The sequence below is a fragment of the Varanus komodoensis genome, unplaced genomic scaffold (genome assembly GCF_004798865.1).
Source record: "Varanus komodoensis strain SLA01 unplaced genomic scaffold, ASM479886v1 scaffold5, whole genome shotgun sequence".
NCBI classification, from domain to species: Eukaryota; Metazoa; Chordata; class Lepidosauria; order Squamata; family Varanidae; genus Varanus; species Varanus komodoensis.
The window spans coordinates 937,581-965,530 of NW_025336087.1; the positions used below are offsets into that span (position 1 = coordinate 937,581).

General features: G+C 41.4%; 1 protein-coding gene across 4 annotated transcripts; it reads right to left on the reverse strand.

Annotated features, from left to right (window-relative positions):
• CUNH5orf34 (chromosome unknown C5orf34 homolog) lies at positions 1–25,954 on the reverse strand. Of its 4 annotated transcripts, none has more exons than XM_044446710.1 (14): positions 25,887–25,954; positions 25,245–25,308; positions 21,624–21,853; positions 19,797–19,886; positions 17,516–18,141; positions 16,045–16,146; positions 13,863–13,983; positions 12,500–12,591; positions 10,972–11,041; positions 9,074–9,244; positions 7,479–7,564; positions 4,730–4,816; positions 3,392–3,432; positions 1–2,380 (listed from the first exon to the last, which is right to left on the reverse strand). In XM_044446710.1, exons 3-14 carry the CDS (start codon positions 21,816–21,818, stop codon positions 2,148–2,150), a joined length of 1,914 nt encoding a protein of 637 aa, XP_044302645.1. In that variant the 5' UTR covers positions 21,819–21,853; positions 25,245–25,308; positions 25,887–25,954; the 3' UTR covers positions 1–2,147. The 4 variants fall into 4 exon arrangements, with proteins under 4 accessions (XP_044302645.1, XP_044302648.1, XP_044302646.1 ...); XM_044446711.1 differs by lacking the exon at positions 1–2,380 and adding an exon at positions 2,431–2,491; XM_044446713.1 differs by lacking the exons at positions 25,245–25,308; positions 25,887–25,954 and having other exon boundaries at positions 19,823–19,886; positions 21,624–21,639.
• Positions 25,955–27,950: the final 1,996 nt, after the last annotated feature.

Consider the following 27,950-nt stretch of genomic DNA (forward strand, 5'->3'; position numbering starts at 1 on the left):
GCCATCAGTACATCTTTATTTTTTCCTTCTTTTACTGACAATCCTAAAAAATCACAAAGTTAAACTGTTTACATTATAATACAATCCAATATTCATCTTATTACACACAATATCATCTTATATACACACAATAGCTTCCAAAGCATAAGCTGACCAGCATTCCCACTTTGTCTTTTGTACTGTCTGAGTCCCTGTCACAGACAAATAGTGGATGCCATATTTTCATAAAATTATCTTGTTTTATTTCTCCTCTATATAGTCTAACCCGATGAGTCAATTTCTCCATCAATGTGACCATCCATATACTGTTCAGAAACCTTTGCAAGGAGAAGTCTTGAGCATATTTCCAGCTTTGGGCAATTTCATTCCGGGCTGCTCCTCTAAGTATTGCCACAAACTTTTCATTAAATTTTCATTTCCACCCATCAATAATAAAAGTAATAGAGCTTCATTTAAAATTATTTTTTTCTTTTATTATATTTTCTAACCAATTACTTACTTCATGCTAGAATGCTTCTACCTTTGGACAAGTTATCTACAAATGCTCTAATGATCCTCTATACCCACAATTACTCCAGCACATTTCTGGTATCACTCTATTAATTCTATCCAATTTCACAAGGCACAATGCCATCTCAGTACAACTTTTAATACCAGTTCCTTAGATTTGGATGATACCAATTTGTATGGTTGACTAGTCCATTTTTTTTCTGATATTTTCTGATATACTATTTTTAACATTATTTTCTGATAATGTTTAAATTAGTCTCCCAAACTGTCTTAATCCCCATATTACTACCATATTCTTTATCAATGATGCTTTTATACATAGATGAAATTAATCCTTTTGCTTTTTCTTATCCTTTTTTATGCAGTAGCTTTCTAACTCTGCTAATGGTCTATTCGGGCCTGATCCCTTATACAACTGAATTCAGGAAATGAATTCTGTAACTTCTGGCTTCTAGTATAATGAGGGAGAAAAGCGTTTGGCTGATCCAATTCCTCCACACATGCAAAATGTACTGAATCTCTATCATGTTTCCCTTCCTTGCCTTTTTTAAACTAAGAGGCTTAGATGTAATTTTTCCTTAAGAACAAAACAAAATGGGGCAGGGGTGTGTGTTGCAATCCCTTGATAATTTTGCTTGTGTGGCAAACTATTACAAAACACCAAACAGTTGTAAGTCAGTGTAGCGTAGTGCTTAAGGGTGCTAGACTGGGACTAAGGAGATCTGGGTTCTAGTTCCTGCTCAGCAATGGAACTCATTGTGTGATTTTGGGCCGATCATTGCCCACCTATGTAACATGGATGTTTTTGTGGGAATAAAAAGAAGAAAGCACCTAGTAACTCTTCTTGGGTACCTTCCAAAAGGGAGAACGGTGGATTATAAATGCAGTGCAATAAATTATCATCATCAGCATCACCACCACCACCATTTACTGTTACAATACACCATTTATTGTTATACCAAATAATTTAATGAATAGTAGTACCAATAATAGTCATTTAGTGTTCATCCTTTAATGTTATTCGGAATAAATCCATGCAACTATAGGAGTTATTAAGTAATTTGGTTTTGTGAGGTTTTATTGTCCATAAATATCCTTTTTGGACAAACATTTACAGTTGCAACAGCTGATGAGGATCTAACAGGTAAATAAAGACAGATCTCAATTTATCAATAATGATTATTCTGATACTATTAATGCACACGAACTGCAATGAAAATTTCCTTACAAAAGAAGAACAGTTTAAAAGTGACAATAGAATGGAAACTTTAATGAAATAGTTTGAACGCTGAATTGTTTTATTCAAACATCTATAAACTGGAGTAGTTTGATACATCTCCACTCTCTATCAAAATCTCAAATATGTTATTATGGTTTTGATACAGGATCAAAAGCAGAGCTGAAACAGTGCAGCACTTTTTTCACCCAAGTGAAAAATCAGAATTAATTCAAATTTTAATTAAATACAGTGACATTCATTTAATGGAGGTATATCTGTAATCTTAACAGAAATCTTCCCATCTTTTGCCCCTCATATAAACCATGGACTGGTCATCTCATGGAGTCTGTGACTCAGGACGAATTATTAACTCTATCACATGAACTTCTAGTTTTATTTCCTTCTGTCTTCAAGCAGGTTAATGAAAAACAGCATCCTCTGAAATACCTTTGATCATGTTTTGCTTTCCAGAAGAAGCTAAAAGAGAGTCAATATCACTGATAAACTTTGACGTTTTTTCCAGCGTCTCAGCTATGTTCTTTTTACTAATATCCTCAGTTAAAAAGTTTTCTTCCGGCCTATCTATATTGGAGGATATGTATTTTTTTGCACCTGAAACCATGCTTGGAATATTGCTGTTCTCCACTAAAACTATATTTGTATTGTTAAGGAAATGTTTAACAAAGATCTGAAAAACAGTCCTTCATACTCTTCATGCACCAACAGAAGCATAAGTACCATGGAACTGAAAGGTACTTACTTCTGAATGGATAAGTATAGGATTGCACTGCAAGGTTTTAAAAAATCTACAGGATATTTCAGGATATCAAATACGTACATATTTAGCAGAATCAGACCAAGTGGTTTAACAAGGAATGAAATTCTCTAGCATTAGTAAGCGACATCTAACCACTGCATAACAGATATAGGCACGTGAATCAAAGAATCATAGAAGAGCTGAAGGGGGACCATTGCTCATTCACTGCATGACTCCAGGTTAAACCATCCCCCTCCGATGGCTGTGCAGTTGCATCCTGAATGCCTCTGGCAAGGGAGAACCCACAACCTCCCTAGGTAATTGGTTCCGTTGTTGTACTGTGTTAACAGTCAGGAAGTTCTTCCTGATGTTCACCTAGAACCTGGTATACTGTAACTTGAGCCTGTTATTCTGTACTTGAAGAGTGCTATCATGTCTCCCCTCAGTCTCCTCTTCTCGAAGTTAAACATGCCCAGTTCTTTCATTCGATCATCATAGGGCTTTGTTTCCAGTCCCTGAATCATCCTTGTTGCCCTCCTCTGAATCCTTTCCAGCCTATCTGCATCTTTCTTAAATTGTGGTGCCCAGAACTGGACATAGTACTCCAAATGAGGTCTAACCAGTGCAGGGTGGGAGGCGGGGGACCCTAGTACTTTATGTGATTTGGAAGTGATACCTCTATAGATGTAGTCTAAAATAACATTTGTGCTTTTTGCAGCCACATCACACTATTGACTCATATGAATGAGTTATCATCATTTTAATACTATGTACGTGTAATTCACTGTACATTGATTAACAGACCAAAGCAAAGCATAGAAAAAGTTAAAGGGTATTTTAAGGAAAATATGAACTAATAGTTCCATAAGTGTTCTACAAATTCAAAATGGAATATAAAAGGATACAGTTGAATCTTTTTATTTTTTCAAGTTCAGCAGCAACTGACCTATGAAAAGAAAAGAAAAAAACCGAGAACTTATTTCTCAAAATGCTACTTCATTTACCACCACTTTATAGGCATATGAGACTGAAAAGGTATAGGAGAACAATCACCCTTCACCCACTACATCCTTTTTTTGTGGCGGGGGGGGGGGGATAATATTTGAACATTACAGTTCAATATATTCCTCTATTTTGTAACAAGCATTTTGTTTCACAGCAATACTAAGAAATTTCCTGATTGATTGAATGAAAAGAGAATGATACTCTACAAACTTTATAAATCTTTGTACATCATAATCAAAACTCTGACAGATTTTGATGCTTTAAGACGACCAATTTCAGAAAACATTGAAACTGCCATCAGCTATCAAAGCAAAAACTTTGAACAGCTCAGAAAGTACCAGTCTAAACCATCTTCATTTGGGGAGCAAGTGGAGAAGTAGACATTTTATTGGTTTTTCAGCTGTTCGGGTACACCAAAAGAAAACATAAGCAGAGTTATTTGTATAGAGAAATTAGAAACCATCAGAATGGGACAACTAGATATCACTAGGAAAGAATGTGCTAATCCCTTAAATAATATTTACAGCAACACTAGTTTTGACCAGTGTAGTCTTAAACTGTACCTTACTATGTTACTGTCTATCTGTCCACAAAGAAGCAGACATTCTCACATATATGACTAAAACGCTATGGTAAAACTTGGTAGTATAGTAATGGCACTTACAAACAGTGCCATTTTGTAGTCTCTTGCAGCCTACCTACATGCATATACTCTGGTGTAAGAATAAAGTTTCTGGCTCACTAGGTAACAGTTTTTCTAGGAGAGCAGGCTGAAAAACCTTGGCACCAACACAACTTAAGTATGGTTCTACAGAATTAATTCTTTATTTACCCTGAACCAGACTATAACCCAAATCATTATTTTTAAAGTCTAAGCTGAATTGATTTGACTCCTTACTAAGGTCGATAGAAACATTTCTTGCCAAGGTCTTGTGCCAAGTGCCTTTCAATGAAACATGATGCCTTTTATTGTAATATTGATGCGATTGCTTTATTGTACAAAACTCTGAAATATATATTTGATGAAAGCCAGGACTGGAACTATAGAGAACTTGGGTCAGTGTTTGCTTGGCCCTGAAGCTCTCTGAGTGACTTAGGGCCAGTAACTCACTCTCTCCAGCCTGCTGTGAGGATAAAATGGAGAGGATGAGAATTATGTACACCACTTTGGGTTCTTGGGAGAAAAAGCAGGATCTACATAACAATAACAAAGGCTTATGGAAATCATTTAAGAATACCATGTTTCTTCATGTACAGGTGAAACTGTGCATCTCCCTCGGTCCTTGTTCAAGCTACTACACCATTGCACCACCGGGGTGATGTATCTGCATTAGAGAGAAAGAGGTTCTGCGATATCCACTATGGGTGGGCAACCCCTGCCCTGTCCCCAGTCTTGGCAGTGACTCTCGTGCAGAAGCAAACCCTTGTGCCTGACGCTTACGTCGCATCTAAACAAGAACTGGGTTGCACAGCACACAGTCAAGGAGCTGTGCTTGGGCAGTGCGGGCTGCAGCTCCGTGGCAGAGCACCTGCTTCGCCTGCAGAAGGCTCCTGGTCCAGTGGCCAGCATCTCTAGCTAGGGCTAGAAAAATGCCTGCCTGGAACCCTGGGGAGCCACTGCCCGTCCAGGTCAATACAGCTGGGCTAGCTGGAGCAAGCGTCTGACGCAGTGCAAGGCAGGCTCCTCGCATCCTCTAGTCCAGAGCTGCTCTTCTCAGGCTCCCCTGACATACGCTGTCAGCTCCTCTCAGGCATACGGGCAGGCAAAAGCCCAGCGAGTCTAGGCTGAAAGGCTCAGAAGCACCGAGTCCGCGTGCCCGTCAACATCTCTGGTTGCACTGAATAACTCGTTACATTCCCACCCCCGCTCATCAGCCAACATTGGCCCCAAAGTGCTCAATCACTGCCAAAAGAATTACAGTGTCTTATACACTGGGTGGCTTTATACCCCAAGATATTATCAGGGTGGGGGGGGTGGGGGGAGAACCACATGCCAGATCACTTCAGGTAACCAGGAATTATGTGCAGGCGAGTGGCCTGCTGGCCGAGGGATTTACCCTTTGGTCTGTCCTTCCCTCCATAATCTGGGCATGTGAGAAGAAACTTTCTTTCCTCTGTATGGGGCACAGAAACCCTTATTCCTCTCACAACTGCCTTCACTGTATCCCAAACTAAACCTTTATCATTACCATCTCTAGCATTAATTTTGCAAATTTCTTTCAATGCTTTCTCCATTTTATCTACTACATACCTATACTGCAAAATGTTGGTATCCATCCTCCATCTTTTGACTTCTTTATAATCACATTTCATTTTAAAATCCATATTTACTAAAGCATGGTCTATCACTTTTATCGTGCCAATACCCAATTTATACATTTTATCGAACAAATCCTTAGACACAAATATATAATCTATTCTAGAAAAAGTTTTGTGAACAGAGGAGTAAAAAGTAAGCCTCTTTTCATTACCTTTTAACTCTCTCCAAACATCTTCCAGCTCATTTTGTAATATTGTATCTTTTCTTTTTGTAATATTGAAATATTTCTTTTGTAACATTGTATCATCTTCAATATTGTAATACTGTATCATATTTTCTCTTTAAAAGAATTTAGTTTATCATTTTATTGTAATTCTTAAGACTTTTTACAGTATTCTTGATCCTGCAGGCTGCATGCTGAAGCACTGCCCTTCAGCTCCATATTTATTTGGCTTCAAAAGTGTGTTGTGTCTGAGCTGAAATTCTGCCACTGCTTCAGGTTGAGGTTCTCGGGCGAGTTACTTTTCTTTAAGTCTCACGAGTGTGCTTCCAGAGAAATGTGTGATTTGGCTCAAGCCATTGCAGTCATTTAATGAATGGACAAGTCTCCCTCTTCCCTGTCACATGGCAGCCAGAGGAAGAGGAAGTCAAGCCACTCCAGTTGCAGCTGGAAGCCCCGTTCCTCCTGCTACCCACGGTTACTTCTGAGGAGAGGAAGCAGTAAACCATCCACTGAATCTATGACCAATTAAATTTGGTCTAGTGCCTGAATTTTTGTTATTCCTCCTTCCCAATCCTTTCTTTTTGTGTACTTTTTTAAACAGATTGTAAGCCTGCAGGCAAGGACTATCTTAAGAAATAACTTTGTAAGATACTATAGCAATCTTTCTGGCTAAAGGCCATGATAAAAATACTATAACTTATTTTATGAGAGTGATCATGACATTCTTGCAGATGTGCTCACTGACCTGTACTCACAAGTGAAACTGGTACATGGATAAATAATAGTTTCCATGGCTTTAAAGGCCAACCTAATGCTTCCTGGCTTGGTTTTGCTGCACTTCAAAGGAAGCCAAGCATCTCTGCAGGCATAATTTGTACAAATGACAGCTACAGTTGTGAGAAGTACCGGATGCAGCTCCTGAAACACCACCATCTTCTGAAGCACTGCAAATTCTATTTAAATCACCTACCTGCATAGCTATACATTGAGCTAGTATGTCGAGTCATCTTTGCTAAGCAAGAAAGGCACAGGCCTGCAGCTGGATGGGTGCCACTTTGGAAGCAGAGCAGGGAGCTGGATCCAATGGACTTACAGGCCCCTTCCACCTTTACTTCTATTCTGATCTTAAAAAGCTTCTTCCTTATTTCTAAAAAAAGGAAGTCAACTAAGCCAGCAAATATCACCATATAATATTGAAAAACAGAGGGGTCAGATGGGATGAGCTTTTGGTCCTATCTATTGTTCCATCAGTGAAACAAGACAATGAATTAGTCTATCTCTGAGACTTGCCTAATATTAAGTTAATTGTAGAATTATTGTTAGCACAGATACCACTAAGGGCAAAAAGATAATAGGTAACCTTGCTGAAATCTTTAACATTCGAAAAAACTTGTGTCATTAATGTAATGTTCCTTATGTTTGCCTTAGATGGGTTAAATAATTCCTGAAAGGCAGATAAAATCATACAGACATCCTTGAACATATCAACAATATCCAATAATACCTTTCGTGGACCCCAGGATGATCTATGTGGAGAAGCTGCTGTGATCCTTCTGGGGAAGTCAGTTTACACCAACCTGTGCTAGCATCCTGAGTTCAATTAGGAAAAAATAATAAAATAATTTATAACCTTGTATCAGCTAAAGTTAACATTAAAAACTTTTAAAGTGCTTTCTCCCTTTAAAAAGCTCTTCTCTGTGGCTTCCCTCTCCCTGTGTATTATAGGGAACAGATACTGTGTTGCTAAGTTGCAACTGAAGCTAGGCCCCCAAAAGAAAAAACTGAGTTATTTTTGATCCCTTGGGAAAGGGGGATAAATATGCATTTTCTTGCAGAGCATTGCTCTCCTTTCACTGGCTGTCTCTGGTGTTCTGGCTTGCAGAAAGGCTCTTCTGTTTCTTGCCATTTTCCTTTCGGATGCAAGTGCTTGCACAGGTCACTGCTTTTTGTTTTGTTTTTAGGAAAATTATCCCCGGAGCACTTCTTTACCCAGTGAGATAATCATCTATGAGTAGCATTACTACAGAGACAGCGTGTTTGTCTGGGGTTTGTCGAACATTCATATCAATTTCCCATGTTAAAAAGATAAAGGTGACCTTTCTTCAGCAGCAGAAAATGCTCATGTTCTCCAGGATGACTTTACAATCCTTTACTAAAAATCACCACTTTTATATTGTAGATGAGAACAGACTGTCCAGTAAATTAAATGTTCTTAAATGGTCCAATTTCTTTATTTTTTTGGTGAGGCTTTTTGGAAAGATTATTGGAAGGGTCACATCTTCTTTCTGGAGTTGGGGTGGAGGCACTCAAAACACACTGGAGTCTCAAAAGTTATTTATATTATTTATGCATTTCAGTTTTTTAATTGTATATCCCACATTTCTCCCAAAAATGATGCTCAAAGCTAACACTAAAATCTAGATTAAACATGAAACCTTAATTAAAACATAACAAATTCACTAAACAAGAGATAAACATTTCTGACCTAAAAACACTTAAGCAACAGACTGATATGCCAAAGACCTGCTTGAATAAATTTTTTTTGCATGCTTATGGAACGACAGTGGAGAGGTGCTAATCCAGCTGCCCTTGAAAGGGAGTTTCACTACAGGCTTTCAGTAGGCCCTGAAGACTTATTTTACTCTGGCCTTCCCTTGACCATGCTCTATTGGATTTTCTATTCTGTAGCTGCAACTGCACAGTACATTTTTGGTAACGTTTTATTGCTGTCCTTTTATGAACATTTGCTGCCATAATATTGTATTTTTATTATAAGAATTGTAATGGTATCAGCTACCTTGGGAGGACTTTCACCTTGAAGGGCAGTATATCAATATTTTAAATAAATATCTATTTTCTACACCTGACAGTGCATCACAGATCTCTAATCATAAGTTGCAATCAGTTTTCACAACCTGAAAACCATCAGAAAGTGATTTTTTTCTTCCTTTAATTTTCATGTAGTAAAATGGTTTTGTAGAGGATCATCCACACTGTGAAACTGAACAAAGGAAAACAAGCACACAAAAAGAAACTGGGGAATGAGACATATTTAGTTCAAATATGGAATAAGAAACACCAACTCCTTTTAATGCTCACCTGTGACTTTCCATATGGAGAACCAAAATCCCACACCATGTTCAGGATCATTCCATCATGAAAGACAGCATGTATTTTATTATCTGGATATGCAAAGAATCTTCCAACATTAGGAATAACATTTTCAGCCAAAGGGACAGGTAACATTTCTCTTCTGTGCATCTCAGGAGACTATTACAAAATAAACCGCATAGGAGAAAATGTTGTCTTTACACTGGCATTTGGCCATCCATTAGCCATTTTAGACTCCAGCGACATGGCCTAATATAGCCATCTTGCCAAAGCTAAACAGATTTGGTTCCAGCCTGCATGAAAGACTGAGAACCTTCTGTAAACAGTTCTTGAGTTCCAGGAAAGAAGAAAGTTGGCATATAAATACATTTAACAAATTAAGTAACTTCCTTCCTCAATAGGCTTCCCTTTGGCTCATTAAATACCAGGAGTTCTGGAAACATGCAGGGTTCTAAATATGCTACAGATCACAGAATGGAGGCCCTAAACACAAAATCTAGCCACTTAGGGTTTAGCACAAGCATCTCATATGTTTTGTTAAGAGCCAGTGTCTGGACCTTGCCTGGGGTTTGAAAAAGAGTCATGTTAGTTTCTGCTGCTGAAGAGGCAGACTGTTTCCTTCAAAGGTGGTCTGTTACTTCAGCAGCAGAAAATGTTGCAGAAAATCAAGGACAGAAAGGGCTCTCCTACAACATGTACAACCTTTGTTTGATTTAGAGCTCATGTTCCCAGTATCAATTTCACAATCGTTTGTTAAAAACTGCCACTCGAAATCATACAACTCATTAACTGGCATTATATCATCTGCAGAGAATGGCCACAAACCCACCACAAAAATGGGATAATGTTCAAACATGGACTCTATTAGCAATTTAAAGGGTGTCAAAATACGGGCAGCTGCTCTGGTATCACAGAAGTAGCAGCTCGTGAGATCAAAACAAGATCCACCCAATAAAACATCACAAAATTCCAGCAGACTGCTTGTGCTACGAGATTTGGCATCAATTGACCAGTGGCTCACAGTCTACCTTTTGTGTCCTCTGAGACAGAGTACTGCAGGTGAATGAAGCTATGCGCAGGAGCTTTAAGGAGTCACGAACACAAGAATGGCCCTACTGGATCAGAGCAGAGGCCCATCTGGTCCAGCACTGCTGCCCACAGTGACCACCAGCTGCCACAAGACAGGCATGGGGGCAACCTCCCCCTCGTGTTGTTGGTCCCCAGCAGAGGTTTTGTGGAGCCAAGGCTCACAGAAGTGCAGTACTGGCCTTCTGGACTAGCAGGGATGCTAATCTGCTCACTCCACACACATCCCTTAAAAAAAAGCTACCGTATCTCCCCTTCCTCCTAAGCATCTGATGTGTTTACTTACACAGTAGCTAGGTGTAAATAAAATTTTCCAGCAACAATGTACTATTCCTTATTGTAATGCAACATATTTTGGTGGCTATGGATGGGTAATTGAGACCCATTAGTTTTACAAAAGGTCTGTTTCCAGTAGAGGAAAATCCCCAGAATTGCCTTTGTAGATGTGAACTGGCAGAACCGCCTGCAATTTTGGACTCTTCTTGGGGGCCCGGCTGCAAGGAATGTTTTGAGAGGTTACTGGCACAGTTCCACAACAGCCCCCCAGAAGCTTGTTGCTTCTGATCCTGGAGGTACTTAGTGTTAGGTCTTATTTCTTTTTTGAGTGGTCTTTTAAAAGTATACAAATACATTAAAATATACTTTATTAATACTGAGTCTATGTGCTGAGTCAGGATACAAATCTCTCTGCCTCACTGACACACCCACATCACAAACATATCTCCTGGAAAATGAGGAAGGGGTCTCACAAGCACTATGTCTGGCAAAACTTTACAAAATGGCAGCTTTTCCACACTCACCACTTTCCAGCAGCAGACACTGTAATTATGTGCTAATGAAAGTATGTTCTCAAGATCATGTTGAAGAATTCTAGGTAGGAAAAGGAAAGGAAAAACCCCCAAGGACTTTTAAAATTGACAGTTTATGTTCAGTTGGATATTTGTTGAAAGTGCCATTCCCCTGTGGTTGGCACGTGGTAAACTGGCAACTACTGGTAAATTGCTGGATGACTTGCAGCAAATTGGCAAGGGTTTCTAAGTCCCAGTGGTTTAATAACAACAGAAAAGGCTTTCCCATAATAGGCTTCTTTACTAATATGCAGGTTGCACCCATGGGTGACAGAGTACAAGTGGTAATTGGCTCTCTAAGCTGCCATTTTCAGCTCTGATTAGTGGAGCTTGAGTTTCTCTTCAAACAACTAGTAGTAAATGTCTCCCTGCCCCACGTAAAAACAGGCCTGGGATTGGGCACTACGACTATATCATGCCACTGACTTCATCATATTTATTGCCTGTAGTCTGTTCCTAGGCCTAGTTCAAACAAAACACAGGCCATCAGCCGAGACCTCTCTCCCAGTCTCCATTTCCTAGTGAAAGCCTTTTTTTGGTACAGCCCCCCCTCACCAGACAAGCAATTCTCCTGCCCCAGAGAGGCCTGTCTGGCACCTTGCCCAACATCTTTTGACACCAAATAGCTTTCTAGTTCCCAGGCCCTTTAAATGTTGCTGATTTAATTTTGTTCAGCTCTGGATTGTTATGCCTCTGCTGTCCCTTTAAAACTGATACGGCTCCGTGGTTTTACTTGTTTGCTCTGAACTGTTTTGATTTTGTTATACTCTTTACTCATCACTGCTTTGGATTGTTATGGTAACATACTTAATTTTGCTTGTAAGCTAATCAGTGAACTCAGGGGAGCTTCAGGGGAGCATATAAATAATTGTTTGGGCTGCCAGTGTCTTCTGCCTTGCCTGGCTTGGTTTCAGGCCTGCTGGCAGGGAAGATGGACAAAGAACAGACATGGGGCATTGCAAAAATAATGAGCAGGTGCTTGCTTATCAGGAAAGTTCGCCAACAAGCTTGCCTTCTAGGCATATGTCAAGTTATTTTGCACAGGTGCTTAATCAGCCATATTGAACTATCTTATGATGCAAACACTGTGAAGAGATACCGTACCAATTAGTAGTATTAAATTCCATGTGGCTTTAAAGTTCCTACAACTGTAACAATGCATGCCTTGGCTGTAGACAACAGAAAGGCATATAAACTGAGCAGTTGGCCCAGTTCCTGTTTGGATTTCTTGCTGATTGGCAAACTTCATTGTGAATCCATTCCAGCTGACAGGAGCCTCCCTGATGTTGGATTGAGTATATTATTGCATTGTAAGTTACTTAATTTATCAATAAATCTCTTTGTAAGCAAATCTCAGCTCTGGAATATGGCTTTCCTTGGAATGCCAAAAAAACCTTGACTCCACTGTAGGGGCACATAAAAATTAGTCAGTAAACAAACAGCTAATATAAATATGCATTATACAGTCAAAATATTTTACCTTACTGCTTGTGTAATAACTTCCCCCACAGAGTATGGGCTTCCGGGTATATCAGGTGGAAGGCTACTTACAGAATACATTGTTTCTTCTCTCTTGAAGATAAAAGAAAGTAGGATGTTTTCTAAAGTGCCATATAGAAAGATATCACGGATCTACTGTATTGCGAATCCTCAGTGCTGGCTATCACTGTTCTTCCTGACTCCAACCCCCACAGCCCCTACCATGTGCAGCTATCTATTAAAATAGCCTATAGGAACTTAGTTCACCAAATAATTCAGTTGGCATAAGCTGCCTGCAATGCCTGGGGTGGAATTGAATGATGGCAGCCTTCCAATGCATATTCTGAGTTGGCAGAAATCTCTGCTAAACCAAAAGGGAACTAGTACAACCCTGAAAACTTTAGATTGCTCCAAGCTGCTTTGATTTTAAGCTAAAATATGTGAGCCTTTAAAGCTTCAGGCTTCCTGTTTTGCCTTCATTCCCAACCCAGTCCATGAAAGCAGCTCCAAAATTGAATTAAGCTGTCAAGCTAGAAGACATTTGACACTTGTGAAACAGCCAGGACTGGGCTAAATAGTCTCACTCAACCCAAAGCAAGTTTTTGACCATTTTGAGAGGTCCAAGTGTCAGACTGAGAATTCAACATTCTATACCCTACTTGGCCATGAAGCTCACTGGGTGACTTTGGGCCAGTCATTCACCCTCAGGCTAACCTACCTCACAGGGTTGTTGTGAGGATAAAATGGAACTAAGTTGCCTTTGGTTCTTCACAAGAGGAAAAAAGACTGGATATACATGCAATGCTATAATAGCAGCTACTTACAGTGTACTTATGAGAGGGAGATGTACCAACAGAGATGTGGAGAGACAAAGGTATTAGGTCAAGTTTGTGAATTGTGCAACTTTTCACATGGAAGAGAGCTTTTAAAATGGGACATTAGTAAAGAAATGCTCCCTCAAGCCAAAGGGTCATGATGGGGCGAGCAGCCAGGAAACCAGTCCTTGCCCTTCACCGTATCTCCTATCTCCATGTTTTAGAAGGGGGAGCTCAAAAACACCCATATAGTCTTCAAACTATGATGGACATCTCACCAGTTCTGAAAAGCCAGATTCTTCTGTTTTCTGTTTTCCTGTCACTTCTCAAGTATCAAGGAAAACAGAATGGAAATCCTAGTTTATATCATACACACTAGAGTTCTGATTATGTTTTTTCTTGCTAGGATTTTATCTATAGCACATCTGCTTATACCAGGCACTGAATGGTTGTTGAACTACAGCAATATCTACCATGTTAATAATAATATATTATTATTCTTGAAAAATACACAAGAATGAGGTGAAAAGATAAACTGGGACCATTTACCTGTTTTGTTTTTTCTTGAATGAAATAACGAGTGAAATATTTTCCCAAAAAGGAACCCTCTGATTTGAAAACTGATCCATCACCAGGGTAAATTTCCATACTTTTCCTTCTAAGAAGAAACCTGAGGAGAAATATTATTCATTAGTCCCACTATGTATTTTATGGTTATTTGGTTGGATCCAGAGACTTACTCATACTTATAATACTCTGGATCAACCAGTTGTACTGAACTTATAATAGCAACAATTCAGTACAATTTTCTGTGCTTCAGCTTCATTAGGTTCAGCTGGACTTGGAACATGAAACAATCCCAGACATTGGCATTACTTCCAATTTGAAAAAGGTATATTTTATTAATATTCATAATATATATGATAAAGCACTTTTTCCTGCATGATCTTTCTAATGTAGTACACACATCATTTAAGAAACTTGTCCCTGGGGATGGACTTTCTCAGTGCCCCCCCCACATTGTACGATTAACTCCCCAGCAAGGACTGCCAGCCACCAACACTGTTATCTTTTCAGCACCAGATTAAGACCTCCCTCTCTATTCTCAGGAATTTGGCAGCATGAAGTTTGAATTAGGTGCTTTGTTGCTGTTGTTGGTTTGCTTTGATGTGTGTGTAGGTATTTTGTCTGTTTATATGTTTGCATGTGAATGTCTTTATACTATATATAATATGGCATTTTTAAAGAGTTTCAATCTTAGTAAACAGCGCAGAGAGCTTTGGCTACTGGATGGTATACAAATGTGATAAACGAAATGAAAGTTTTCTAATATAAAAAGATAGATTATCACTGTGCAGCAAAGACTGAATTAGAATAATTCAAATTCATATTTAAAATATTTCAAGATATAAGCTTTGTTATTTCAACTGTTATCACATTAGCTGTTTTTCTACAAATCTGTTAGATTTTCTATTCATCTGTTAATCTGGTACAATCTATTAAGGTTTTATTGGTTTTTGCTTGTTTAAGGATATGCCTGACTGGACAGGAAGAAGTCCACCAATACCCAGCATGCCCAGCTTTTTTAAAACATGCATGGGATTGCATCCTAAGTAGCTCATCTATAATTTAAAATAAAGTCAGCTTTTTGCTTGGTAACTATTGAATTTTCTCCTGTGTAAATTTATGCCCATTCTACACCTTTCAATCAAGTCAACCAAGCAATTAAATGCTCACAATCTATGTAAAACTTACCTTCTTCAAAAATACTAATAAATAGGGAACTTTCAAGAGTCAGACTTATCAGACAGAGGAGCTAGGCAGGGTTACCAACAATACTCCCTTCAAATCTTTAGTTGTTTAGAAACTCTTGCAACAGCTGTAGGCAAAAAGTCTGCTATTGCACAGAAAGAAACCACCTACAAATTCCAAATAATGATGATAAGCTTGAGTCCACAGTTTGCTGTTTTAAAGGAAGGAGCTGCAATCCCGCAGAGACTCCAGATAGTAGGAGTGAAGGGGAGGGGACATAATCCTTACCAATTCTCCCTTTTCCCAACAGCCTACTGTATATTGTGGAGCAAATTTTCAGAGACCACCAGGAAGTGCCCATCCATATATGCCCAGTTGCCCCCTGAGATCGGCGGGAGAGGCCCTTCTCTGGGAGCCCTCCGTGAGAGAAATTAAGAGGGTGGCTACTCGGAGGAGGGCTTTCTCAGCGGTGGCGCCTAAGTTATGGAATGCGCTCCCCAGAGAGGTCCGCCTGGCGCCGTCGTTATTTGTTTTTCGGCGCCAGGCCAAGGCCTTTTTATTTAAGCAACATTTTAAATGTTAATACTACTGAATTTTATCTGGCCAGGGTGGCTTATTTTATATTGTGTGTATACTGTATTTTAAATTATTATTAGTATTCTAATATGTATATTTTAATTTATGTGGTTTTATTTATTGTTGTAAGCCGCTCTGAGGCTTCGGCGAATGGGGCGGCATAAAAATGTTTTAATAAATAAATAATAAATAAGTGCATGGGAAGAAGAAAGTGGCAAACATCATCTCTCTTCCTTCCACCAGAAGATACATCATAGGAACAGAGTTCTGCTCCCAGGAGTACTGGATCCATACCAACATAAAAGCATTATTTTCCAATTGTCACTACCCCACAAGGGTTTCTTAAATAAATTAATTTGTAAGCCTTACAATTGCCAACACACACACAGTGATTTTCTCTAACCTGTAAATGACACCCTTGTTCCACAGGACTTTGATTGCTTGCGAATGTGAAGAATACAGACAGTCCTCCTTTCTCAGCTGGATGAAATCCATGAAAGTCCACCTGTGGATCAAATTAATGGACCATTTACTAAGCAAAACTCAGCTACAGTTCTTAAAGCCTACATGCTTGTATGTCTGTTTCCCCAGCAGGAAGTCCTGAACTGTGGGCAGCAGAAGCTATTGGAGGAATTATGCACAGGTGAGGTGGGGAACCTAAGGCACTTCACAACAATTCACATCAACCCTGACCATTGGCCATGCTAGCTGGGGCTAATGGAAACTAGAGTCAAACAACATCTGGAGGGCCACAGCTGCTCAACTGCATGATATATAGGTTTGCATCCCAAGCGGGGGAAAATCAAGTGCCAATCTACTGATTAGTTTCTGGGCAGAAACTGGCAAGCTCTCTTAGTCTACACAAGATTTCTATGCTAACTATTAAGTTACTTTTTATTATAGTGTGATTATTGAACAGCATTGAACTAAAACAAGTAGGTATCAAATGTGACTTGGAACGGTTTTGTAAAAAAAGGATGTGAAGAAGAAAAGTGAGAATCTTCTCACTCGGCTCCTTGGGTCACAATACTCCCTGAGCATTCCTTGGGAACACTCTTATCCAGTCGGATAATTATAGCTGCCAAAAGCACAGGGATGCTGAACAGCTTTCTTCTGTAACTACTGCAATATTTCGGGTGACCGACTAGTCAGGAATTGTTTTGGGTAACCTGATAAGCTATTATTACTATGTGATTCCTTTACCAAGGCAGAGTTTTCCCGATGCCTGGTATGCTGGTTGGTTCCTCCCCAAGCAGTTGTCTGAGCTTTACAGGTAATAAGGTGCTTCTAGCAGATCTGTTCTCAAAACCCAGCACTAAGTCCTGTTTTCCACAACAGGTACTGTACTGGGGGCAGAGGGAACACTAAGCCAGGACCTCACTCCACTCCTGGAGAGGGGAACTAAGCCAAGACCCCATTTCCAGGGACTGGGGGAACTATGCTAGGAGCCTCCCCAGTGACCATGCTCTTTTCCCCAAAGACCAATTAGTTTTGGTCTCCTGGTGCTTTCTCCCATTTTGTAAAGTTGAAATGTTTCTCCTTAGGTTTATTACTACCACTAAGAGCTTTAAGCTAAAATATACTACTAGTTTGGTATTTTTGGTCACAGACCATTTGGCCTTAAGCTCATTATTATCATCCCTGTACCATGTTCCCCAACCAGCCCCAAGAGTGACTTGGACTCCTTGGCTGAATGAGGTTCCCCAGTCTTGCTCTGGACATGCTGCGAAACCCACTGAAAAGTCCAAGGGAGTTTGAAGGATCATTGTCGACTGTATACTGAACCTTGGCTGCCTCGAGTGAAAGGACTGTTTTAAAAGATGAAAAGATAAGTTAGTTATATTTCAGTATTACATGAATAAAATGGAATTAACCTGTGCAGATATGGAGCATGGCAGCTGAGTGGTAGAGCTGAAGGCAAACATGTAATTGCTTTAGACATTTCACACTGAGAAGCATCAAGTTGCATGTCTTCACTCTTTTGGTTTCCTTCATCAGCTTCAGCTCTGTTACAAGCATGTAGCTGATAAAACATAAATGCCAATGACAAAGGGTACTTCCATTCTTCAGGGCAGGAGGATACAGACATATGCTGAATAACCTTAGAATATTCAGAGGAACAATTCTCATGATCTGTTTGTGCAGGGCTTGAAATGCTATCCTGTGCATGATTTTTGGTAGCCTTGAAGGAGAGACTATCCTTTTCTTCTGTTTTCAGCTGCTTAGAGGGCAACTTTAAGACAGAATGTTGGCTGGATGTTCCACACTGATCCTGGGTGGATTCGTTGCAGCCTCTCTCTAAAAAAGGTAACGGCATTGATAATTTTTGGCTGACTTTGCAGAAAAACTCCACTGTAAAGTCTTGCTGAAGCTCTGGCAAGAAGAGGCAAGTGTGACCATCTAAAGACGACACCTTCACAATGCCATTATGCATACATATTGTCTCATGAGCAGTATCAGGACTGGGCCAGCTGGCTTCGTAGATATCTGTGAAAAAAACCTGTAAAAGGAAAAGCACAATTTTCAGTCTGAAGCGTGAGATCTTTTTCATTACAGCGCTGTGCTATTTCAGTCCTTTGACACATAATTACTAACAAACACAGCTTCTGTTTTGCATGCATAAATATGCTCCTTCCTCCCTCTGTCTGAGCCTGGAGTAAAACTCCCACAACCTAAAGTTCTATTCCAAAACTGTGTCTGCTTTAGAAGTACCTTGTATGACTGCTGATGCAAAGCATATTTACCTCTTGAGTTTAAAGGGTTATGTGTTTCCTATATAAAAGTATGTTGGATTATATTTGTTTCTTCTGAATTTCTTCACCAAATTTCTTCAGTTTTTATTTAGGGAACAATCCAATGCATCTTTAGGCAGGAAGAAAAACAAACAAACCCTTAACTACTGGCTGGGGAATGCTAGGAGTTGCAGTGCTTTTTTCTGTCTGAACACACATGTTCATTATCAGCAGATCCTTCATGGGCTGGCAGACTTCAGGCTTGTTGGGTCTGTCTGTCTAAAACTGTGAGATCCACCAAGCACAGCTGGGTGCCAAAGGCATACCTAGAATTAAAGAACAGGGAGCTTGTTCTGAACCTAGCAATTTGTTTCTGATTTGAGAACTAAACCGAGCTCCCACGGCTTCTACCCAAAACTTCTCTTCTAGCTTCCCTGTAAGCTTTGTTCATTTCAGCCGCCTAATCTTGGTGGAAAGAGTCACTTTAGTTGTTGTTGCCACTGTTAGACAATTAGGAGATGATGATTTGCTTTCTACCCAGCCCAAGTGTTCTTTATTTTCCCAATCCTCATTGAAAGGAATTAATTGAGAGCTGGCTTAACCTTTAGAGCCCTAAATGGCGTGGGTCAGCTCACCTGAAGTAATTTTTCTTCCAATATATTCTTGCCATGAGATCATCTGCTAGTGCTTCTGCCACACAAATCAAGGTGGGTGACACCCCATTAGTGGAATGCTCTCACCGGGCAGGGTAACTTAGCAGCTATACTAAGTTTTTTTCAGCAAAAGGTAAAGACTTTTTTATTCTCCCAAGTATTTTAAGAACTGCTTTTTGTACCTAATTCTGCTGCTTATTGTAAGATTTTTATTTATTTATTTAGTAAGCTTCTATGTCGCCCCATTCGCCGAAGCCTCGGGGCGGCTCACAACAATAAATACATATTAAACATATAAAAACAATATAATTGGAGACATCCTGGAAGAAGATATAAAATCAATAAATAAAGCTAACAATTAAAATGATTATTTAAATAAAAAGGTCTTGGCCTGGCGCCGAAAAACAAATAATGATGGCGCCAGGCGGACCTCTCTGGGGAGCGCATTCCATAGATTGGGCGCCACCGCAGAGAAAGCCCTCCTCCAGGTACTTACCCTCCTAATATCCTTCACGGAGGGTTCCCGGAGAAGGGCCTCTCCTGCTGATCTCAAGGAGTGGGAGGGCACATATGGACTTGTCGATCAATTTAGATACCAGCATTAGTGATACATGTGCACACTTTGAATGTATTTCTTTAAGTCAAATTTTAATCCATGTGATTTGAATTATTATATAGTTGTCTGATAATTCAAGAGAAGTATTCTAGTTAATCCTTCTAGCCAATTAAAACAAAACAAAAACTCAACATTCACACATAAAGAAACTTACAGATTTCCTTTTAGGAGGTATAATACCTGAAGGCAAATAGGGATGTTCAGAATATTGATTCCGGAAATCTATTGCCTGCAAAAGTTGCTCCTAAAGGTAAAAATAGCAGTCAAATATATAATGGATTTGCAAAAGCATCTAATTAATTCTTTCCCCCCCTCAACTTTACACGAAGGGGTAAAAATCCATCTTTTACTACAGGAGTATTGAATCTCTTTCAGGCCAAGGACTGAATTTTATTTTGGAGACTCTCAGAGGCAGCTTTCTAGCTGTGGGCAGTGTCAAAGGGGAAGAACCAAGGTACCATTGTATTTTAACTTACAGCTCTTGCTGCCAGTAACTAAGCCTTAAAAGAGGCATTTTGCCTTTACAGAATGGCTGGGAGAACTGCAAAAATGCTAGGAATCCACTGAACGGTTAGTGACAAGGGAAAAGAGCATGTGATTCTCTGACTGCCCGCATGCACATGCCCGAGGCAGCGATGAGGGAGAAAATGAAGAAAAGCTGAAGAGTGGCAAACTCAGTTCCTATCATGAGACAGGGATTTAGCATTGATATGCTAAATACCTCTCATTCTGTCATACAATTCAGGCTGCAGCCACAGAGCAGGTGCCTAGCAATTGCTCCAAAGAGCTCAAGCAAGAGACACCATCGCCCCAGGATGTGGGAGAGCTGCCAGAGGATTAAGGGTTTCATTGCACAGCAACAATTAGGTTATATTGCAGGAAAAAGGGGGTTCATGGCTAGACAGGAAAGCAAAAATCAATAGTAGGGTGTTTGTTCAATGCCCAAATGCCTCTCCCCAGTTTTAGCTAGGAAGAAATTCCTTCTTTGGGCAAATCACAGTGAGCAAAATCCACCCAGCAAGTCTCTCCAAGGACGTTTTTAGTGACATTCAAATCAGCATTACTCAATACTGCATACCAGAAAAGGGGAGGAAATGGAATATCAAGATAGTATGTGGCCAAAAGACAGTGCAGGGACAGGGAAAGGGGGACTGGCTTTCTGGGGAGCTCATACCCCAGGTTTCCCACCCCTGCTGTAATGGATAGGACAAGGTAATATCCCTTAGGCATTTCAAGAAAGCAGAACGTGTGCTTTGCACATATAAGGTTCTTGGCCCAGGCTTGGTCCCAGATATTTTCTGGCAGGAGGTCACAGGGTAAAGGACTCGCAAAGGGAGCCTTCTGCCTGTGATGTTGGAAATGTGCTTCTCAGAGTGGAAAAGTAGTTCTCAAACTTCTATTTTCAGGGGTCTTTTCCATGTCACACCTGTTGAAGGACCTCTGCACACCTGTCACAAAACACCTGCATGCTCAGAGGTTGCTGGGAAGTGGTCCAGAGTATGCACTCATTAGGCTTTGTTACTGCCCCCCATGAGCTAACACCCAACACACCTCTCCTACAAAGAAAGCTTGGGAGCAGGCAGACTTCTAGTTAACTCCGCCTGCCATTATGGGTTTTCTTACTAAGGTACCCTGATGCATTTCAGGGAATTCAAAGATTCCACAGAACACACATTTGAAAATGATTGGAACTCAGATTATTGGCAACATACAGAGAGCCACCCACAGCATGAACAACAGAAATAGACAGAATGGCAAAACTAAAGGAAGCAGCTGGGCCAAAAGGGTGAATATTCTGCCTGATATATTGATACACATTCTTGGCTATTCTGTTCCGAACTTTGGGTGACCCATCATGGGACAACGGTTTTTTGGAGTAGGTCTCAATGTTGGTGGCAGCTTGCTGTCATGCCACCTTTATCTCACAATGTCCCCTCTTCTCTCCTGGCACTTCGCTGGGAAAATGAATGTTCTTGTTTACCCGATAGATGCTAATAGCAAACTGTGTCCTTTGGCGAACCCTCTCTGGTGGCTGGAGTGGATGGGCAGAGGCAGGAACAGCATGCTCAAACAGAAACTCAGACCCACAAGGAGAAAGGAGCAACCTGGATCCATCCAGATAGTAGACTTCTACAGAGTTATCTTCATAAAGGACCATGAAGTTCTCTGATTCCATTATGATAGAGGGATGGCTGTTAATTCAAAGAGAACCTGTAACGGATGGAAAATCACAGTTTAATGGGGTGTGCAGAAGTAGCATAGCATAGGTGCTCTTAGTAGAACTACACATTAATACCAAACTGCCTACTACACAAGACACCCTGCATGATCTAGCATAATACCGGCGTGGTGTAGTGGTTAGGAACACAAGGCTGGGACTCAGGAGATCTGGGTTCGAGTCCCCACTCAGCCATGGAGCCCACTGGGTGACTTCGGGCCAGTAAGACTCTCAGCCCAACCCACCTCACAGGCTTGTTATTGTTGCTGCGAATAAGATTGAGAGGAAGGAGATCATTATTTAAGCCGCTTTGAGTTCCTTAAAAGGAAAAAGGCAGGATATAAATATAATACATACATACAATCATGTGTTTGTCTGTCTGTCATTGTGCCAAGACCACATTTGGCATGCATATGAACAGGACCCTGGGGGGATGTACCTGAGGGTTATTTTGTTTTTAAAATGCATGAATTTTAATTAATTTAAATACATCCATGTGGTTGAAGCCTGCAGTTAACTTCAGCCTCTAGGGGCAGATATCTTTGAGCAGCAAACGGCTGGCAGCCCATACAGTTGGAAATTAGGAGATATTAGCTGGCTGAAGGGCCGTGTAGGAGGCCTGTTCCTTCTGCACCAATATGGGGCAGGCCCCTTTCAGGGGAATGGAGGGGGCAATCCCCACCTTCAAAAGGCTACAGGTGTACACCATGGCAGGGGCTGTGCCTGAGGGTGACACTGGGCAAGCTGGCACTCACACAGAGCAGGGCAATGTGCTGAACTCAGTCAGCCGCTGCGATTCAATGGAAGGCTTTGCTGTTTCAAATTAGGGGTTATTCCAAGTCATGCAAAACCAGCCTCCTCTAGTAAGCAATAAACCAGCTTTCTGGGGGGAAAAAACTGCTGCCATTTGCATTCTGTCATACCTCAACGGAGCTGGGGGTGCTTCTATTGCGGCTCTTCTTTTATCCATGAGGCTTGATGAAGAATGGGCTGCGGTCTTGCAAAAGTTGGACATTGAAAAGCAGGGTGGAATTTAGAAGACTAGTAGACACTACACACATGGACAGTTTGCTTGAAACACACAACTGCAGGTCAGTGACAGGACCTCCCAATACAACTCATAATTGCCACCATTTCTCTTTCCCCGGCAGCCTCGGACCGCTCGACTAAAACATGTTAACATACACTAGCGCCATTGGAAGAGCCATGCTGGATCAGAGTATAAGTGGGGCAAGACCAGACAGACCTGCAGTGTTGAAGACTGTTGACTGTACAACTGAGGTTCATCTGGCCTTCCACAGATGCTCCTACCTGTAAAGAGGATCATGATCCAAGACCAAAGCCACAGTGGCGCTTTGGCATGTTCAAATATACAAGCATATCAAGAACAGCAGCAGCAAACACAACAAACCAACCAACCAACCAAACCCTACAAACACAACTGGTACACCCCTGAACTAGGACCTTGGCTACATAATAATTAATTATTCCTTTCCTCCTTTTTCTTAACTTCCTCTTCTATGCTTCCCTTTCTCAGGACTATCCCCTTCCATCCAAAATTGCATTAAGGCACCCAAAGGTTTGATATCTTTCCTTTTTATTCATACAACCCCAAAAATCATTAAATTAATTCTTATGTGTCAACCCTTTTCATCTTAATTCCACATGCTAATTTATCATTAACACTTATAACAGTTATATTATATTCCAGATTTCTGTATGAAAAGGTAAAGGTTTCCCCATGACATTAAAGTCCAGTTGTGTCTGACTCTAGGGGGCGCTGCTCATCTCTGTTTCCTAGCCGAGGTTTAACCCACTGCGCCACCACATCCTTAGATTTCTATGTACCATTTGCTTATTTGGAAATCCCATTTCTCCTTCCAATTCTTTGCTATTATTAATCTTGTTGGAGTTACCAAATTTGTTATTCTTTGATATTCCATTTCTTTTAATAAAATATTGACAATAATGGAATTTCAGGTTCTGCTTCAACGTTTGAATTCAATGTCTTACTGATTTCCTTAAAAATCATTATCTAAAATGTCCTAATATTTTCACATTCCCACCACATATGGAAATAGGTACCCAATATCTGAGTACATCTCCAACATAAATTGGAGTGTATATTATCCATACAGTATAATTTTACTGGTATCAGGTTCCATTTCCATATTTATAAGTTTTTTCTTAATGCTAATTGACATGCTTTTTAATATTCTCTTATTCCATATTTTTCCCATTCTTCCTTACCTATATCCCTCCTTAAAGCCATTTCCCATGAAACCTTGAGATTATCATATTGGTCCTCCATATCTAACAAAATTATTATCCCTCTTGTTTGCAGAATGTCTTGTTTTTCCCTATATAGAACAATAGTTTCAAATTTGGTAAGATCCCTCTATATACCATTTTTTCAACCATTCTTTAGTCCATTGTTCTATTTGCATAACATTAAACCAAGTTCCTTTTTCATTTCTTAGTACCACCTTTATCCTTTCCTTATTATCCATCTTATCCAACCAATCTTTTAACCTAAATGTTAAAATGTCCCTTTTGATTTGCAAACAGGATGCAAAAAGTTTTACCCAGCCACATCTTTCAAGAAATATGAACTGTGGTGTTGGATTTCCTTGCCAGCCAATGCATGCAGCTTCACATGGGTCGGGGCAGCCCTTAACTGGATCTAGCAAAGGATTGGAGCAAAGTTACGTCACCTGCTGCCACCAAGACAACAGTCCCTGCCTTATGCGCCCTGGAGTTTCTTGAGGGAAAGGTCTGCCCACAGCCCTGTAGCAGTCCGTTAGATAAAATCCGTTGGTTTCGGCCTGTATTGACTGCAAAACTTTAAGCTGATTAAGCAGCGAGCACTATATGGCAGGCCCCAAACTCACAGGTATCTTGGAAATGAACTGCTGTAGTGCAAAAACGAAGTGACCCGCAGGTGCACTGCTCAAGGGTCTGCAGGCCAAAAGTCCCCTACCTAGATGTCATGGCCTTGGCTACGGCACTGACAGACACACGTCCTCTTTTAAGTAGAGACTGCACTTACACCTTCCCTTCCCGCTGAAGAGGCAAAGCAGTGTATGTGATTCTCCTTCATTTTATCTCCCTCGATGGAAAGTAACTGGCTCAAAGTCACTCAGTCAAATTTAGGGGAGGCTAAGGAGGGACTTGAACACAGGCTCCCCAGTCCCAGTTCAGTCCAACACACTACCAGTACATCAGTGCCTGTGTAGCGGTCAGAGTGGGACATCAGGGTTCCAGTCCTCACCTGGTCATGAAGCTCACTGGGTGACTGTGGGCAACTCACCTGTTTGTAACTTGACCAACCTCACAGGGTTGTTGTTGAGGATAAACTAAAATGGAGCTATGTAAGATGCCTACCAGTGAGTGCCAGGATTTGAGCCAAAGCAGGACCATGGAGCGATGTATCCACAGGACTAGGAACCTGCGAAGTTTGCATAGGACATAAAACTTAAACAAACCAAGGAGGTACAATCAACACAAAAAAGCCCAACAAGGACTGAACCTATGTAGTATCTGCAGAATGATAAATTGTTAAATGTGTGTTATTAAAAGGGCAGAGGAAGTTCTGACCTGTTCAAGGGCTTTATTAGCTCTGCCCCCAAACAAAGCGACCTTTTATTGATGATACAACCAGCTGGCCAGAACTTTACCTCATCTATTGAGCACGAGGAAGGCGGGAAGGAAAGAAAGCAGGAGCGGGTTGCAGTGGGAGGACAGGGGAACTGGATGCCCTGCCTGAGGTCCCTGTAGCCCTCTCGGTGGGGGACATGGCTGACTCGCAGGATTTCCGATCAGAAGCATTCCTCCTTGGTGAGAATGCTGCAGCATTTTGTTGCAGGTCCAGCTTTCACACATGATTTCTTCCCTCCTTGACCTTTTCACAGAGTGGCCTCTACCTAATCGAAGAGCAACCGAAGCACTACGCCCCAAACAAGCTCTCCCCCAAAGCAGAAAGAAGAGTACACGAGGAGAGGGGTATATAGTTTACGCCCAGCTTACCCAAACTATGGTAGAGTCTCTCGTAAGTTGCTTCTGTCCCGCGCAGGGAAACGCGGGGAACCCACCCAAGCCGCGCGGGAGGAAATGCCAGGGGCGGGGCTAAGGCGAAAGAGGGGGCGTGGATTCGCGGGGACTGGCGGCTGCGCGAATGGGCGGCGTTCTGAAGGTTCCCAGGTGGCTGGGAGGCGAGCGGTCTTGATGGCTGATGGTTTAGAGCGAAGGTTTGTTCTTTCGTTTGCCTGAAAGACTTTTTGCAGTCTCCAGTCCCTGGCGGACTCACAAGTAAGTGACTTGCAATTGAGTGTGTCTTTAGTGATCTTTCCGCTTTTGTATAGTTTTACACTCAGAACACTCTCTGTCAAAGCGCTCCCTTCGGTAAAAAGGGACCCCCCCCAACCCCCCCCACCCAAATCCACTTTGTGCAAACTCGTCCCTCCACATCCACCTGGCTGCTGACCTGGAAATCCTGCAAGCCCGTTGACCACTGCTCACACGCAAGCCAAGCCCCCTTCTCGCCAGCCCGCTCGCCTCTGCCCGCGATCTCAACTGTGCGATGAGGGCTTCCTCGCGCGACTGCGGTGCGCTCGGAGCCGCCGCCCCCGTTTCCGCAGCCTTTCCTCCGAAGACTTTGCTAGCTCTCCTGTAATTCGAATGGCATCTTAACGAACGGCAGGAATATCGACTGGAAGAGAAAGGTCCATAGGAAATAACGGCAATTGATGTGACCGACTGATTGCGAGGCCTGCCGCGAAATAAGCGAGAGCTGCTGAAAGGACATGGAAGGATCTCGGGGTGCTACTGAAACGAGACTGTTTATGTTGCACTTTCCTTTTGAGTCTTTTCAATAAGAATGAAAACAATCTTTTTGCTTTAATATGCATTTATTGTATCCTCTATGCTGCACTGGGAAAATATAGCTTGAAAGGTAGCTTAGAACTCTGCTAGAGAAAGCACATTGACCACAATGACAAGGAGAAAAGGCGGAGAGCGATGCGGAGAGGCTGCAGGGATGGCAGGAACTGCAGAGGACCATCATTTCACTTCCAAGCGGGACCCATCGCTCTGGGCACAGCGCCAGTCACTCCAGCACAGGAGTGGACGCTTTGGCCCATCACATACCCAGCTCCCACCACTGGCTTTGCTGGCTAGTGCTGATGGAAGTTGTAAGCCACTAATCGTCCACCCTTGTAATCATCTAGTTTATTAAAAACAGGAGTAAAGGGAGACATGATAGAGGTCTGCAAAACTGTAGTGTAGAGAAAGTGGAAGGGGAGACATTTTTCTTCCTCCAATAATGCTGAGCCCTCAGGATCATCCTACGAGACTGACTGGTAGAAGTGCAGGGCAGATAAGAAGTCCTTCATGCAACACATAGGCTAGTCGCCAATCTGGTTGGACTGGACAAATTCCTGAAGGAAAAAGCTATCCATGGCTGCTAGTCCTGATGGCCGCATGCTGTCTCCATCGTCAAAAACACTGTGCCCTGGGAATCACAGGTGGGAGGCTGCTGTCACATTCATGTCCAGCTGGTGGGTTTCCTATGTGAACAGAATGATGCACTAGATAGTCCTCTGGCAGATAAGAAGCTAGAGAAAGTGGAGAGTAGGAATGGTCAATTATTAGAATGGAGAGAGAGAAACAGTTGGGTCCTGCAAGCATCCGCACTGGGAACTGGGGCCTTTTAACCTGTGTATAAAATCAGTGGTTTTCAACCACCGATCTGTAGACCAGAGATTTCCTGCCGGTCCATGGGGGGCTGCATTCCGCTCTCCGTGGACTGATGCAGGGGTGGCTGTGCTCCAGCACCTCTACCTGGGTTGGCACTGCATTCGTGGGGGGTGTGCCGGTGCTGCCAGGGGGGCCAGAGAAGGCTTGGTGGGAGCTGGCTGGGAGCCACACTGCTCTGATTTTGATATTTTGTTCTTTTGTTGGCATTTTTTTGTTGCTTGGTTTCTGGTTGTTTTGGAGAATTTTCATTTTTTGGTATTGAGTTTAGAAACTAATACACAGAATATTGTATTGTGTGCATGATGTTTTTTGTTTCTGCCTGAGCGGTTTTCCTGT